The 14,776-nt window shown below is 43.2% G+C and overlaps 3 protein-coding genes across 8 annotated transcripts; 2 read left to right on the top strand and 1 right to left on the bottom strand.

Moving 5' to 3' along the window:
• Nucleotides 1–320: 320 nt before the first annotated feature.
• On the top strand, nt 321–4,621 carry LOC139609523 (inosine-uridine preferring nucleoside hydrolase-like). 5 transcript variants are annotated; one of them, XM_071464234.1, is made up of 9 exons: nt 343–400; nt 1,540–1,628; nt 2,299–2,479; nt 2,582–2,761; nt 3,331–3,442; nt 3,567–3,703; nt 3,845–3,922; nt 4,019–4,135; nt 4,244–4,621. In XM_071464234.1, exons 3-9 carry the CDS (start codon nt 2,300–2,302, stop codon nt 4,394–4,396), a joined length of 957 nt encoding a protein of 318 aa, XP_071320335.1. In that variant the 5' UTR covers nt 343–400; nt 1,540–1,628; nt 2,299; the 3' UTR covers nt 4,397–4,621. The 5 variants fall into 5 exon arrangements, with proteins under 5 accessions (XP_071320332.1, XP_071320335.1, XP_071320334.1 ...); XM_071464233.1 differs by having other exon boundaries at nt 368–400; nt 2,287–2,479; XM_071464231.1 differs by lacking the exon at nt 1,540–1,628 and having other exon boundaries at nt 321–400; nt 2,287–2,479.
• Nucleotides 4,622–5,189: 568 nt separating this feature from the next.
• LOC139609521 (inosine-uridine preferring nucleoside hydrolase-like) lies at nt 5,190–8,427 on the top strand. Its single transcript, XM_071464230.1, has 8 exons — nt 5,190–5,383; nt 6,081–6,273; nt 6,371–6,550; nt 6,914–7,025; nt 7,142–7,278; nt 7,453–7,530; nt 8,004–8,120; nt 8,205–8,427. The coding sequence occupies exons 2-8, from the start codon at nt 6,094–6,096 to the stop codon at nt 8,355–8,357; spliced, it is 957 nt and encodes a 318-aa protein (XP_071320331.1). The 5' UTR covers nt 5,190–5,383; nt 6,081–6,093; the 3' UTR covers nt 8,358–8,427.
• A 1,364-nt stretch (nt 8,428–9,791) lies between these two features.
• unc50 (unc-50 homolog (C. elegans)) lies at nt 9,792–13,801 on the bottom strand. Of its 2 annotated transcripts, none has more exons than XM_071464237.1 (6): nt 13,649–13,801; nt 11,709–11,980; nt 11,442–11,562; nt 11,217–11,356; nt 10,947–11,054; nt 9,792–10,431 (listed from the first exon to the last, which is right to left on the bottom strand). In XM_071464237.1, the coding sequence occupies exons 2-6, from the start codon at nt 11,974–11,976 to the stop codon at nt 10,295–10,297; spliced, it is 774 nt and encodes a 257-aa protein (XP_071320338.1). In that variant the 5' UTR covers nt 11,977–11,980; nt 13,649–13,801; the 3' UTR covers nt 9,792–10,294. The 2 variants fall into 2 exon arrangements, with proteins under 2 accessions (XP_071320338.1, XP_071320337.1); XM_071464236.1 differs by lacking the exon at nt 13,649–13,801 and adding an exon at nt 12,966–13,230.
• Between the last annotated feature and the right edge of the window lie 975 nt (nt 13,802–14,776).

The following is a 14,776-nucleotide window of genomic DNA, read 5'->3' as shown; positions in this document are numbered from 1 at the left end:
AAAACAAACCAAATCATTCTATATACTTGCATATTTGCATATACCACCACCTCTCTTTGTGTGTCTGAGCGTCCCCCAGTTTCCACTGAAGATCACAAACTACTTCTCCATCACATTTTTAAGCTCCTTTCTGTTACAGGCTCAATGCAGCAGTTCATAATTACTGGTCCTCTGCTTGTAGCGAGTATTATTATTGTAATATTAATGTAATATTTATATGTGTGTTACATAATTTAAATAGTGTAACAGACTGAGGTGGAGACTTTTTCCGCTTCATTAACATATGCCAACACCTCTCTTTGTGTTTCTGGCCTGTGTAAAGCAGCTCTTCAGGTTCGGGCAGTCAGCAGCTGCCCCTCCACTCTCCAGCAGTGAACACCTGTCAGGATCCACCCACCAGGTGAGGAGTTTACATTTAGTTGTTCTTTCAGACCATTTTCAAAACACGAAACCTTTTATTTCCATCATCTATAGGCATAAATGTCAAGATGTTTTCAAATGTGTAGTTCTTGTAAATGTTCGAAAATGCTTAAAAAGGTTTTAACTCATGAAAGAAACTCCTCTACGCTGCCACGCCTAACGGCAGGTTGATCATATTACATGCTCATGTTGCACCGACAAAATATCTTTCAAACCCCACGGTGCAGTGTTTTCATTTATATCCTGCACTTCTAAAAAATACCGTGTATCATTTATGTATTGCTGACTAGATGATGCACAGCACATATCTAGACTCTTCACTCTGAAGTTCTGGTGCGCACATAGACAAGGCATCTGGGGAATATTTTTCTGTAAGCTGTTTATTCTTCATGTAGCAAAGTTATATTAATATTCACTCTACTGTTTAACTGTGACTCCTGCATTTCTGCACAGCTGCAAACTATTCAGCCTTAAATGCATCTTTATGCTGCATGTCCTGGGATCATTAATCACACTTTTGCAAGCCTGACCAAATAACATGTGAATCTTGAGGAAAATATTTCTGAAAAAAAAACAACTTCGTAACATAGCCTTGTCTATGTCTGTCTATCTACGTTTTCCTATTCATATATATTTCTATGTTAAAATTTAGACGTTTTTTTCTTTTTCAAATCATAAAGGCAAAAATCTAAATCTTCTCCTCAGTCAACAAAAATCTTCCCTTGTAATTACTGGTCTTCTGGCTGTAGTGAGTCTTGCAGAGGTCCATTAAGTAATGATTAAAGAGAGTAACGGACAGGTCTGTGTGCTGTGAGTAACGCCTATCATTACTTGGCTGTCATGTCATTTTTTGCTGATGCAGATTATCAAAACATCTTTAACGGCTTTAACGAGAAAATCCAGCTGTGTTTCCTCAGCCTTTAAAACGACCCTTTAAGGCTGGAAATGCAGTTTTTTTTAACAGAGGAGTGGATTTAGTTCCATGAACCAGCAGCAGACAGACTCTCTGTGGCCCTGTGTAGTCAAATCAAAGCAAACTTTTCTAAAAGCTTGTAACTGAAACACCCCCGAGGTGGGGCCTTTTCCTGCTTCATTTGCATATACCACACCTCTCTTTAGCCTCTATAAAGCAGCTCTTTAAGTTCAGGCACTCAGCAGCTGCCCCTCCACGCTCCAGCTGTAAACTTCTGTCGGGATCCACTCACCAGGTGAGGATTTTATATCTTACAAAGACCTTTTTCAAAAAATGAAACCCTCTTTTTCCATCATCTATAAGCAAATTGTTGAGATTCTTCAAATGTGTAATGCTTGTAAATGTTTGTAAATGCTTAAAAAGGTTTTAATTAATGAAAAAAAATTCCTCTATGCTGCCACGCCTAACATTTCTGCCAGATAATGCACAGCACATATCTAGACTCTTCACTATTTTTCTATAAGCTGTGGTGCAACAATGACATGCAAGGACAAGCAGACGGACTAAGTGTGTATGTAATAATACCTCACTGTGCATGTGAGAAGTAAATGTTCCTGTTGCCTTCAGCTTCACTGTAACTAGTTTAACTTGTAACTTAATGATTGCTGTGTTCATAAATCATAAATAATGTGGATCAAATGATGCACATGAAAAGCTCATAATGAAAAGCAGGAGGAAAAGTTTTGGACTGCCAAGTGCTTTATGACGTGGGCACTTTTTCTCTACACAAACAAGCAGACTATGTGTGTGTTTAACAGCAGCTGACTGTGCATGTGAGAAGTAATTGTTCCTGCAGCCTCCAGCTCTTTAGTCTGTCAGGAAAACTGCTCCACTGTCGATTATTGTGTGTCTTATTAGAAACTACTGCTCTTCACATGCAAACTCTTTCTTAGTGTTTGACACAGGATGAAGAAGAAGTTGATCCTCGATGTGGACACAGGGGTGGATGATGCTCAGGCCATCATGGTGGCCCTTGCGGCCCCTGATGTGGAGATCCTGGGGATCACTTGTTCCCACGGCAACACCCCGCTGGAGAACGTCCTCAAGAACACACTGCGTGTCCTGAAAGTCTGCAACAGGCTGGATGTAAGTGTGTTACTGAGGAGAACAGCAGGGGAAAGGTTGCATATGATGATTCCTTGTGCATGGCTGTGGCTTCAGCTCAATAAAACCCATCCCGTCACACAGATCCCGGTGTACCGTGGCTTTGCTGAGCCCCTGCTCACTCGAAAACTCCACGCTGGAGACTTTCACGGGAAGGACGGACTGGGTGATGTCCCAGATCCAGACGCTCCAGGCCTGGAGCTGCTGCAGGAGGAAAAAGCTGTGCAGGCCATCATCAAGATTGTCGATGAAAACCCAGGAGAGGTGGGTCGCTGGTGAACCCCAAATATCAGTAAAGACTTTTAGCATTAGATATGACGGGAACATTTCAGCTGAGAAATATCCTGCTGAAGTGCATTTTGTTAAAACAAAGAAAATATATGTGGTTGTGTGAGTTTAACACACACTTGAACACATTATGATGTAACTGGTTGTCACACTTTACTTATTTACTTCACTTACTGTATTATTTATGCTCTAACCCTTATTTGACACTAGATACTGAACTGTATTGGCATCTTCATTAAAAAGGACTGTCAATAGTAAATAAAATATAAAATTTTGTTCATTCAACAAAACTACAAATATTCGTTATTAGTGTAAAAACCTACTCAGTGATTTAATTATCTGTTTTTCCTGTAGAAAGTTTGGCTTCTGTTATAAATTATAATATAAAAAGTTCTTATTCATATACTGGGATCTAGGAAGTGGGTTTGATTAATTCACCTGACTGTAACTAAGACCTATACCCTCTTACCTGTTTGGAGTCATGCACCAATCATATTGTCATTAACGTTTAAAAGCTGTACCATATTCTCTTGGACCGTGCACAGGTGACTCTGGTTGCCACGGCGCCCCTCACTAACCTGGCCGTTGCTGTTAAGCTGGATCCCTCCCTCCCTAAGAAACTGAAGGCGCTCTACATCATGGGAGGAAACATTGAGTGTAGGTCGTCTGCGTTTATATCCACTTAAATATTACACTCACTGTCAGGCACGTTGTTTTGTACAGTAAATGATGGCAACGGTGCTTTATGTGTGTGGTTGTGTGTGTGTGTGTGTGTGTGCAGCCAGGGGCAACACCACTGAGTGTGGAGAGTTTAACTTTGTGGCTGATCCTGAGTCTGCCTACGTCGTGTTGGACCGCTACACCTGCCCCACCTACATCGCCTCCTGGGAGTTCAGCTGCAGGAACAGCCTGCCCTGGGTCTGTAACCGCTCCACGATGATCAGAGACACTGAGCATGTGACGCTGATAAAATGGACCAAATACTTGACTTTTTTTCAGTGTTGTGGAAGAACTAAACTCTCAGTGAATTCCTCCCTGTTTGTCTTTTTACTCCCTCAGTCTTTCTGTGACACCTGGCTGGCCCAAGACACAGACAAGGCTCGTTTCATGGAGAAGATCTCCCGCCACACCCGGAAGGTAGGAGAATGTCCAGAGTGTGTTATTTGAACGCACTGAACAAGAATTCAGAGTAAATGTCACTCATGTCTGTTGTTAAATTGCTGTCTCTTGCAGATGATCCAGACTGAGCGGTATCAGAACGAGCTGGTGGCCGGACCAGGGTTTAACTCCTGCGACACCTACGCTTTGGCTGCAGCCATCGACGACACTCTGGTGACAGAAAGCGAAGAGGTGGAGATTTCGCTTTTATCCCTTTAACATGTTTCTGTTTCATTGCTTTGAAGCCAGTGAGACCAGATGTTTCAGTCCTGGACACAACTTCTTATCTTCCGTCCCCAGGTTGCTGTGACGGTGGAGCTGGAGGGGAATTACACCCGAGGCATGATGGTCCTGGACTACCTGCATCGGCTCAAGAAGACACACAAGGCGGTCATCCTGAAGAAAATTGACTTGGAGAAGTTCAAACAAATGTTGATGAACGCCCTGAAGTAGAATGCCCCCTCTGTGTGCCCACAGTGAACTGATTCAGTGCCTCTTTGAAGTTGGGACATGATGTATTCGAGTAAATGAGACAGTTTCCAGACTTGCAGACTTATGGATCTGAGCATTGGTGCAGATGCATTTTTTAGCTTCAATTTCTGGCCGCTACTTCTTGAAATGCTGTATAACCCATTTACAAGATCCAGATGGCATGAATAAATCATGCTTTATTGACTGTGTTGTATAATGCGCCAAGTTTGTAAGTAAATAGATCGCTTTGATCAAAAGCAAATAACATGTGAATCTTGAGGAAAATATTTCTGAAAAAAAAAACAACTTCGTAACATAGCCTTGTCTATGTCTGTCTGTCTACGTTTTCCTATTCACATATATTTCTATGTTAAAATTTAGACGTTTTTTTCTTTTTCAAATCATAAAGGCAAAAATCTAAATCTTCTCCTCAGTCAACAAAAATCTGGACGATTCATAGATGCTTCTCTTTTCAAATTAATTCTTCCCTTAAGCTGAATAAGGTTCCTCTGTAATAGTTGCCTCAGCTATCAAACCTGGTGCTCAGTCTCAATGCAGCATTTTGTAATTACTGGTCTTCTGGCTGTAGTGAGTCTTGCAGAAGTCCATTAAGTAATGATTAAAGAGAGTAACGGACAGGTCTGTGTGCTGTGAGTAACGCCTATCATTACTTGGCTGTCATGTCATTTTTTGCTGATGCAGATTATCAAAACATCTTTGGCTTTAACAAGAAAGACAGACTCTCTGTGGCCCTGTGTAGTCATTCCTCTCATTACATCAAAGTAAAATCAAAGCAAACTTTTCTAAAAGCTTGTAACTGAAACACCCCCGAGGTGGGGCCTTTTCCTGCTTCATTTGCATATACCACACCTCTCTTTAGCCTCTATAAAGCAGCTCTTTAAGTTCAGGCACTCAGCAGCTGCCCCTCCACGCTCCAGCTGTAAACTTCTGTCGGGATCCACTCACCAGGTGAGGATTTTATATCTTACAAAGACCTTTTTCAAAAAATGAAATCTATAAGACAATTGTTGAGATTCTTCAAATGTGTAATGCTTGTAAATGTTTGTAAATGCTTAAAAAGGTTTTAATTAATGAAAAAAAATTCCTCTATGCTGCCACGCCTAACATTTCTGCCAGATAATGCACAGCACATATGTAGACTCTTCACTCTGATGTTCTGGTGCACACATAGACAAGGCATCTGGGGAATATTTTTCTATAAGCTGTGGTGAGATGTGCGAGGACAAGCAGACGGACTAAGTGTGTATGTAATAATACCTCACTGTGCATGTGAGAAGTAAATGTTCCTGTCGCCTTCAGCTTCACTGTAACTAGTTTAACTTGTAACTTAATTAATGTTGTGTTACAAAAATCATAAACAATGTGGATCAAATGATGCACATGTGTTTCTTACAAGAAACACATGCCACCATAATGAAAAGCAGGAGGAAAAGTTTTGGACTGCCAAGTGCTTTATGACGTGGGCACTTTTTCTCTACACAAACAAGCAGACTATGTGCGTGTTTAACAGCAGCTGACTGTGCATGTGAGAAGTAATTGTTCCTGCAGCCTCCAGCTCTTTAGTCTGTCAGGAAAACTGCTCCACTGTCGATTATTGTGTGTCTTATTAGAAACTACTGCTCTTCACATGCAAACTGTTCCTTAGTGTTTGACACAGGATGAAGAAGAAGTTGATCATTGATGTGGACACAGGGGTGGATGATGCTCAGGCCATCATGGTGGCCCTTGCGGCCCCTGATGTGGAGATCCTGGGGATCACTTGTTCCCACGGCAACACCCCGCTGGAGAACGCCCTCAAGAACACACTGCGTGTCCTGAAAGTCTGCAACAGGCTGGATGTAAGCTAAATAGCCGAGTTGTGATTTAGGGGGTTTGAAAGTTCGACATTCAACCTTCCCTTATGCTCTCTAAGACACACCCTTTCGTACCCTACAGATCCCAGTGTATCGCGGCTGCCAAAAGCCCCTGCTGGCCCGTAAACAACACGCTGGAGACTACCACGGGAAGGACGGACTGGGTGATGTCCCTGATCCAGATGCTCCAGACCTGGAGCTGGTGCAGAAGAGAAAAGCTGTGCAGGCCATGATCAAGATTGCCAATCAAAACCCCGGAGAGGTGAGTGAAATACAGGACCTTTAATTTGTAAATACATTAATCAATATCTCACACACACACACACACACACACACATCATAACAGGTCTATAATAGGCTTCATCATATCCCTGCTCCATCAAACATCTTGCTAACGTGAAGAAATTTGAGAGCGTGGCTTCTCCGCGACATGGAAGCACTCACCTATCGTGGGAATGTTCATGTTCTGTCATGACCAGGAGGCAACATTGAGCAGATGATCAGCACGAACATCCCTGGAGGCGGAGGCAGAGAACAGTTCACATAAGTATTCAGCCAAAAGGTTTCCACCATTAAAAGGCGATACGAGAAGAAATATGTTTTGCTCTGCTGCTGCTGTCTACAGGTGACTCTGGTGGCCATGGCCCCCCTCACTAACCTGGCTGTCGCAGTACAACTGGACCCTTCGTTCCCTAAGAAACTGAAGGCTCTCTACCTCATGGGAGGAAACATCAACTGTAGGTCGTCTGCTGAAATCTGCCATATGCTCCTGTGATTTGACCTCTGCTCTTATGTAGCTGAGAGTGATGACTGCGTTGCATGTGTGTGTGTGTGTGTGTGTGTGTGTGTGCAGCCAGGGGCAACACCACAGCGTGCGGAGAGTTCAACTTTGTGGCTGATCCTGAGGCTGCCTACGTCGTGCTGGACCGCTACACCTGCCCCACCTTCATCGCCTCCTGGGAGTTCAGCTGCAGGAACAGCCTGCCGTGGGTGAGGGTGAAAACACGACTTGAAGAGGGATGAACCCTTCAATGCTTTAAAAATAACCCAAGGATTGATAAAGCATTAAAGCTTTAACTCAACTAACACATGAAAAACATGCAGAAATGCCCTTTTACGATGGTTTGATCGACTTTATTTGTGCTCTCTGTTGTTCTCTCTCAGTCTTTCTGTGACCAGATGCTGGCCCAAGGCACGGAGAAGGCTGCCTTCATGAAAAAGATTTCAACCCTTTCAATGACGGTAAGAGTGATATGAGGAGGGAAACGATCCTGGCTGTGCTGAAACGTGCAATTAACTTTAACTGTCAGGTTACACAAGACAGCATGCAGCAAGAAGCATGTTGGCACAAGTAGAGGACTGTGCAATGTTCTTGATTGGGTTATTACACAAATACATACAAGTAAATATGCCTTTAAGGGGCTCGAAGCATACTGACTCTTCCACTCCCCCCTCATCCAAAAATGCGCCAGTGAAACCCAGCTGTAACGTTTTACAGCTAAAATCCCACACAAGTTAAAAGTGCAAACAAAAAAAAAAAGCAAATGACAAACAGAACACATGGCGACCACTCCTGTCCCTTGAAATGTGTGATGACCATTTTTTCTCATACAAGAAACCCGTAGATGTAATTTGGGGCCTATTAGTGGCAGCTGCTTGGTCCTTTCCAGTCACAACATTTCTCCAGATCGCTCCCTCACATATTGTGTCTGCAGAAAGCTAAGTCAGCAGACTATCAAAAGGAGATCACGGAGGGAAAAGGGTTCAATTCCTGTGACACCTACGCCATGGCTGCAGCCATCGACAACACGATCATAACGGAGAGCGAAGAGGTGAGCTGCAACCGCCTTTCATCTGAGGTGCAAAGCGTTTCGGCTCAAATGATTTCCCAACAACTTCCTGCCTCCCTTCCCCAGGTCGCTGTGACGGTGGAGCTGGAGGGGAAATACACCCGAGGCATGATGGTGCTGGACTACATAGAACAGATGAAGAAGAAACACAAGGCGGTCATCATTAAGAAAGTTGACTTGGAGAAGTTCAAGCAAATGCTTGTGAATTCACTGAAGTAGAGGGAGGAGCTAAAGCATGAATCTGCTTCATCAAAATAAATAAAAATGGCTTTTCTGATGAAACACTGAATTCTGGATTTGATTTGATGGGGCATTGAGTCATATTTGTGTTCTTTTGAAAACCCATATTATCTATCATTACCTTTGTACTCTCATACCATTCTCACTACTACCACCTCTATAAGCAGCATTGCAGATATAAAGTATCTTACATGTGTTTGCATTGTGCAGACACAAAAAGTAGCGTTCATTGTTCTCATTATTATAATACTCAGTTAACCTTTTCATTTTCTAATTTACCTTACAAATGCAATTCCACTTCAAAATGATTTAATTTTATATTTATTTTATTATTATATTTTTAGAGTTGGGCAGTTTAGAGTCGCCAGTTAACCTACAGTAACCTGCATGTCTTTGGATTGTGGGAGGAAACCAGAGCACCTGGAGAAAACCCACACAAAGATGGGGAGAACATGCAGACTCCTCACAGGAAGGTTCTGGCTTCAAACCTGCAGACCGGGAGCTTTAAGTTTGCACAGAAGATCAGACATTGCTGCTGACAGGTCGTCCGTCTCTCTCCATCAGATTTCTAAGCTGGGCCAGCCCAGCAGCGAGGCTTTTGCTCTTTTCATTTGTCACTGCCTCACTTGCCTGCAGAGCTGGAACGTCAGGTCCTGTGATCTGCTCTGACACAGTCAGGCTACATGATGTCTCTGGTCTCTCTAAGACACTCAGAGAAGCCTTTAAATTATCTCGAGACATAATTATTCTATGTTGCATTAACTGTTCGGGCTAAATCGAGTTCACAGCCTTTCAAACATGAGAGAGAAAAATGTTCTGTTTCAACGGGTTGTTGGAGAAATGAAATACATTTTAGAGTAAATTGTGTGTAGGGTACAACAAGGTGCCTAATCTATGTGTGACGTCATGGCAGTGACGTAAAATCATTAGTTGTATCCGAACTCAGGGTGCGCATGCGTGTTAGGGCCCCTTCTTGTCATCAATAAATGTGCACTTGTACATCTCCAACTTCTTATAAACTACGTACTAATACAACTACACCATTTACTGGATCTTTCTGTGTGTAATGTCTCAGAACATTGTGTCTACTAGAGCTAAGAAATGAAGCCATTACAAATGTCTGTTGAAAATATAAAGAAAACCTGATCATACCATTTTTAGCTCTAAATTCCTCACCTCGCATCCTGCATCATTATGTAAACCACAAATACTACTGTGATATTCAAGCTACGATGTGATCACGTCCAGCCGCTGTTACAGCAACAACTGTGCCACTGTGAGGCTTCAGTATCTTACCACAAAATGCTGCATAGTATAAAAAAAGACATCTGAAGAAAAAAAGTCTCCCTCTGGTGGGAGGTTTAAACGTGGTTATGATTTATTCCTCTAGGAAGTAAAACAACTTAAAGCAACTTAAAGTTAATAAAACCTTTTATTGAAAGTGCTTTGGAATGTACACTTTAAGAAAAAAGGAAAAAATGCATCTCACATTCCTCCACTCCTCCTTTCTTCTCTTCAATAAGCAGGATTTCCATTTTCTTTTTTATGAAAACTCAAAGAAACAAAGTAATTTCATCATCTTCAGAAACAATCCTCTGTGTATATATTACAACCTGCCAGAGTACTATTTACAAATCATACAAAAGAACAACAATAAAAGCTGTGTCCCATCTGTCCCCTTGATTCTGCAACTAGTCCAAACACATCACTGTTTACTGACTTTGGAGCTCCAGCTCAACATAAGAGCCAAATAGAAAATCAAGTGAGAGTCGAGAAACAGCCAGTGTCAATCATCCCAGAGGTCCAAGTGTGCTGAGAGTCAACCAGAGGCCGAGTCCCTCCCAACCGGATGTTGACTGACAGAATTTCAGTCGGCCTGGAGGCAACTAGTGTCCAGTCTCAGGAACAAACTGGTTCTACTGGACTCTGACCTTGTAAAACCAGCAGAGACCCTTAGTGAAGTTCCAGCCCAGAGAGACGGAGAGGACATAGATGAGGCCGAGCAGAGCGAAGGGGTAGAGCAGGACCACCGTGTTCTTCAGGAAGGGTAGAGCTGTGAGGATTACACAAGACGAAGTGTTTACAGACAGCAGATACTTTGTGCCAACATAACACATCTATAAAGTCACACTGAGATATAAACCACTGCATATTTCCTTTTAGGAAGCTGTGTGCGCTTATTGGTGATCTCCTGTTTTACCCTTAGATGGAAATAAGTCCCAAAAATACTTTTAGTGCACTGTTAATGTTTTTGAAACTCAGTGGTGCTTTGTTGGATGTCTAAAAAAATGTCCAATTATATAAGATTGTTGTCCTGATTTCTGTTGTTTCTAGGCAAACGTGTCTGAAATGTTTAATTATCTGGGTTCCTACTGAAATCGATTTTTTAAATTAATGATTAAATCAATTAATTAATTAATTTTTCAAATAAAAAACGGAAAAAAACAAACGTGTGATGAGTCTAACCTAATCTGAAATCAAGGTGCTGTACATGCGGACACTGTCTATTCCTCTGTTAGCGTTCAAAAATCAGTGAACTCAGTGTATTTAAATGTAAACGGTGCTTACCATTGTACCCTAAGAAGGTGATGTAGAGATAATAACCAATGGCAATCAGCCACAAAGTGTTCCCGACGAAGTATCCCAGGAACCCGTCTGAGTTAATCACCACAATATCTAGAAGAGACAAAACGACAAACTTTAAGTTCAGACACTACATCTGATGAGCCAACCATCATCTAAACACTTAGTTTCTGTCTTAGTCTTCTGACAAACAAGCTGATTAAATAAACTTAAGACAGTTTCCTCTCAGATATTTTTAGGATATGATCTACTCACGATTGATGAAGAAGAGCTGCAGAAAATGTAGGATGACTAGAAGCGGGTAGAAAGCGTTGAGGTGAACATCAAATGCGTAGCCCCATTCAACATCAAAATTTCTGCTGGGATGTTTTAGCAGGTACTTGTTGCCGATAACCCTGGAACACCCAAAAAAAAAAAAAAAATTACTTCTTCCAACTCATTTGATTTCATACAGTCAAACTAGACAAACTTGCTGCTCACCACATGAGTGTTGATATGAACAGACCGACTCCTATGCAGTCTACAAAGACCACCCACAGCAGCAGTTTCAGAGTCTCCACGACACCCATGTCCAGCACCAGACCAAAGCCTATTGTTGACACTGCAGATGAAGACAGACAGAACCAACATCAGGATTCAGCTGGCAGCATTAGGACCAATTCAAATGAGCCACAATGCATCCGTGTTAGTTTAAATATAAACAAACGGAGAAAACAGATGTGGAAATAAACAGAAAGATATTATTACCACACAGCCAGATGCTGAGCAGGACCAGGAAAGCGGGATCGTCCCTGGCCCACTGGTCTTTAGTCTGTTTCCTGTAGTGGAAGTTACGGTAGACCTTCTGTGGTGACGTGAACAAGTACAGCATCTGCCACAGGGCAAATTCAAAGTCCATCTGTCTGAAATGCAGCAGCCGCCGCAGGTATTTGTAGCGTTTGGCACCCGCCGTGTGGCGTGCAGCGTCCCTGGAACCAAGGGCGCCGTTGCTGTGCGGCGAGGTGGTCGGCAACATGGTGCTGGAAATTAGATTCCAAGTGGACATGGAATGAGGGGTTTGGGGAGAAGAAGAAAGACAGGCAGAAATAATCTAACCATCCTGATGAAGTTCAGTATTTTAACCTTAAACAAAAGTTAAATCGTCTTGAGCAAACTGTTTGGTATAAAGCAGGCAAACCAATCAATCAAACCCAAAAACACACTGTTATGTGATGCACATGTAATCTTTTAGACGCTTTTAGACTTTGTCCATTTGTGGAGTCGGAAATTACTTATGACATATGATTTATTATGTTTGAAAATGTCTGGTTTTCTTTTTGGTGTTCTACTGCAGATGAGGAGCAACTAAAGCTTTACAGTGACAGTTATAAATCACAGCTCATCAGAGCAGCAAAAAAAATGCTGGATCTTACCTAGAATTTTCACTTCTAAATGCTTGATTGTTTTGCAATACAGACTTGAGATGAGAATAAAATATCTGGTGAGCAGACACACAGACATAATAGTTTTAATCTTGTTTAACTGAACCATTCATGTCTTGCTGACGCCATATAGTACTATAGCTTATTTGTAACATCTTAACAATAGTGCACACAGTCCTGTGCTTCCTAAACTTAAAATACACCAACTCATTTCGGAAAACGTCTGTTCTATATACACTGTCACTGATCAGTCAACAATGACAACACAGAAACCGAGGGTGCCACTGCAAACCTGTGCTACATGTTAGGTAAGCTACACCCCAAACCTCAAAATCATGCATGACCATTCATATATAAACCAATAACAAAGGTTAGCTACTGAGGAATACCAGTTTCATCCGCAAAAGACATTAATTTATTTAAATTAGTCGACGCTAGCACGCACAGTTAGCTCGTTGCTAACTAGTTTCATAAAAGGAGAAGGCCTGGTCAATCTCATTTGTGTCAGAATTGATACAAACGCAGCCCTGGCTTTTTGGAGGAAGATAAACGACTACATTTCTTTATTGTAGAGAATATTTACCTGTTTTTGCTGCACTCCTTCGCAGGAGAAAGCACCAACTCTTGCTCGTTTCTGAAACTGTTTGTAGATGCTTCCTGAACTGTCGCGAATGAACACGTAGCTAGTTCCGGTGAATGCCCAGTTCATCATGGGAAATGTAGTCGAAGGTGGAAGCCGAGCGGGCCTGCAGTGATGTAAACCGTGGATGTGTTATTAGACCTGGACACGGCGCCGCGGTGTAAGCCCCGGGCCGGTCCTGCAGAGGTCCGTCACACATCCATGGTTGGTTCGTGGAAGTATTATAGGACCTGGATCTCAAAATGGCGCCATGGGTCTCAGAATACATCATGGATGTAGGTCTTATAATACACCCCTGCAATACATCCATGCATGGGATACTCTGAAGGTTGTGAACCTTCTGAGCGTCTGAACGTTCCGCGAAGGTTCCCCGGCAACGTTCGGGGAACGTTCCGCGGCGAACGTTCCGCGAACGTTCCGCGAAGGTTCCCCCGGCAACGCTCAGAACGTTCCAGTTGCCATGGCGCCGCGGATGCTGCCTCGGTGTGTTGGTGCGCACTTTTTCACCTTATTTTCTTTATAAACCCAGTTTTCTGCTTTGGTTTCCGGAGCTCTTTCACCAGAGAAGAGCTCATTAACATCAGAGAAACAACTCCAGAGGATTTTTTCCACCTTTCTCGACTCACCTGTGGGATTATTGGACATTTTGGTCAGAGGTCACTGACCGTTGCTCTCGCAGTGAAACGCCGGAGGAGAGGAAAACGCGCCGGTGCGCCTGCGCGTCTCCGCCGGCGCGGACTCCGCACACCTCTCCCAGGTATCTCTCTCTCTCCAAGGTGCGTTCACTGCCCAACAAACTGGATGAACTTCAGCTACTGGTGCAGAAGAACAGAGACTTTTCTTCATCTTCCGTCCTGTGCTTCACGGAGACGTGGCTGTGTGGATCGATCCGGACTCTGCGCTGGAGCTGGCCGGCTTCCAACTCTTCAGAGCGGATCGCGACACAGAGCTGTCCGGCAAAACCAAAGGTGGAGGAATCTGCTTTTATGCAAACAGTGGCTGGTGCAGAGACGTGACAGCGATCCTGCAGCACTGTTCTCCTGACCTGGAGACTTTCATCATAAACTGCAGGCCCTTCTACTCCCCCCGTGAGTTCACCTCATTCATCCTGGTCGGTGTTTACATCCCACCACAGGCCACAGCAGATACTGTGTGTGGAGCGGACCAACCCGGACTCCGTAGTTATTGTCATTTTCAATATTGAAATTAAACTGAAGATGCATTTTTGTTGGAAATAGTGAGCATTTCCGCACTGGGTGTCTGTTACTGCACAGTTTACTACAATCATTAATAAAAGTGTGTAAAGCTAACGATGTTAGTTTATATGGGATTAAAATAACACACTTTTTTTGAGAAATGTGAAGAACTCGCTGTGTCTTGGCAACCTTCGCGGAACGTTCCGCGGTGAACGTTCCGCGAAGGTTCCCCCGGCAACGTTCGGGGAACGTTCCGCGGCGAACGTTCAGCGAACGTTCCGCGAAGGTTCCCCCGGGAACGTTCAGGGAACGTTCCGCGGCGAACGTTCCGCGAAGGTTCCCCGGAAACGTTTAGGGAACGTTCCGCGGCGAACGTACCCCGAACGTTCCGCGAAGGTTCCCCCGGCAACGCTCAGAACGTTCCAGTTGCCATGGCGCCGCGGATGCTGCCTCGGTGTGTTGGTGCGCACTTTTTCACCTTATTTTCTTTATAAACCCAGTTTTCTGCTTTGGTTTCCGGAGCTCTTTCACCAGAGAAGAGCTCATTAACATCAGAGA

This window comes from Trachinotus anak, unplaced genomic scaffold (assembly GCF_046630095.1).
Source record: "Trachinotus anak isolate AG129_WGS33_773 ecotype Australia unplaced genomic scaffold, CSIRO_AGI_Tana_v1 ptg000026l, whole genome shotgun sequence".
Classification (NCBI taxonomy): Eukaryota; Metazoa; Chordata; class Actinopteri; order Carangiformes; family Carangidae; genus Trachinotus; species Trachinotus anak.
Note: the sequence above shows the minus strand (reverse complement) of the source record. Positions and strands in the feature narration are given on the sequence as shown.

What these genes read in the sequence shown, in the direction of transcription:
- LOC139609523 (XM_071464231.1), top strand. Translation starts at nt 2,300, where the DNA reads ATGAAGAAGAAGTTGATCCTCGATGTGGACACAGGGGTGGATGATGCT. An exon ending in TCTCCCGCCACACCCGGAAG is followed by an intron (nt 3,923 to 4,018) that starts GTAGGAGAATGT and finishes TGTCTCTTGCAG; the next exon opens with ATGATCCAGACTGAGCGGTA. An exon ending in TGGTGACAGAAAGCGAAGAG is followed by an intron (nt 4,136 to 4,243) that starts GTGGAGATTTCG and finishes TTCCGTCCCCAG; the next exon opens with GTTGCTGTGACGGTGGAGCT.
- LOC139609521 (XM_071464230.1), top strand. Translation starts at nt 6,094, where the DNA reads ATGAAGAAGAAGTTGATCATTGATGTGGACACAGGGGTGGATGATGCT. An exon ending in AAGTCTGCAACAGGCTGGAT is followed by an intron (nt 6,274 to 6,370) that starts GTAAGCTAAATA and finishes CGTACCCTACAG; the next exon opens with ATCCCAGTGTATCGCGGCTG. An exon ending in CCAATCAAAACCCCGGAGAG is followed by an intron (nt 6,551 to 6,913) that starts GTGAGTGAAATA and finishes TGCTGTCTACAG; the next exon opens with GTGACTCTGGTGGCCATGGC.
- unc50 (XM_071464237.1), bottom strand. Translation starts at nt 11,976, where the DNA reads ATGTTGCCGACCACCTCGCCGCACAGCAACGGCGCCCTTGGTTCCAGG. An exon ending in GCTCAGCATCTGGCTGTGTG is followed by an intron (nt 11,563 to 11,708) that starts GTAATAATATCT and finishes CTTCATCTGCAG; the next exon opens with TGTCAACAATAGGCTTTGGT. An exon ending in TTCATATCAACACTCATGTG is followed by an intron (nt 11,357 to 11,441) that starts GTGAGCAGCAAG and finishes TGGGTGTTCCAG; the next exon opens with GGTTATCGGCAACAAGTACC.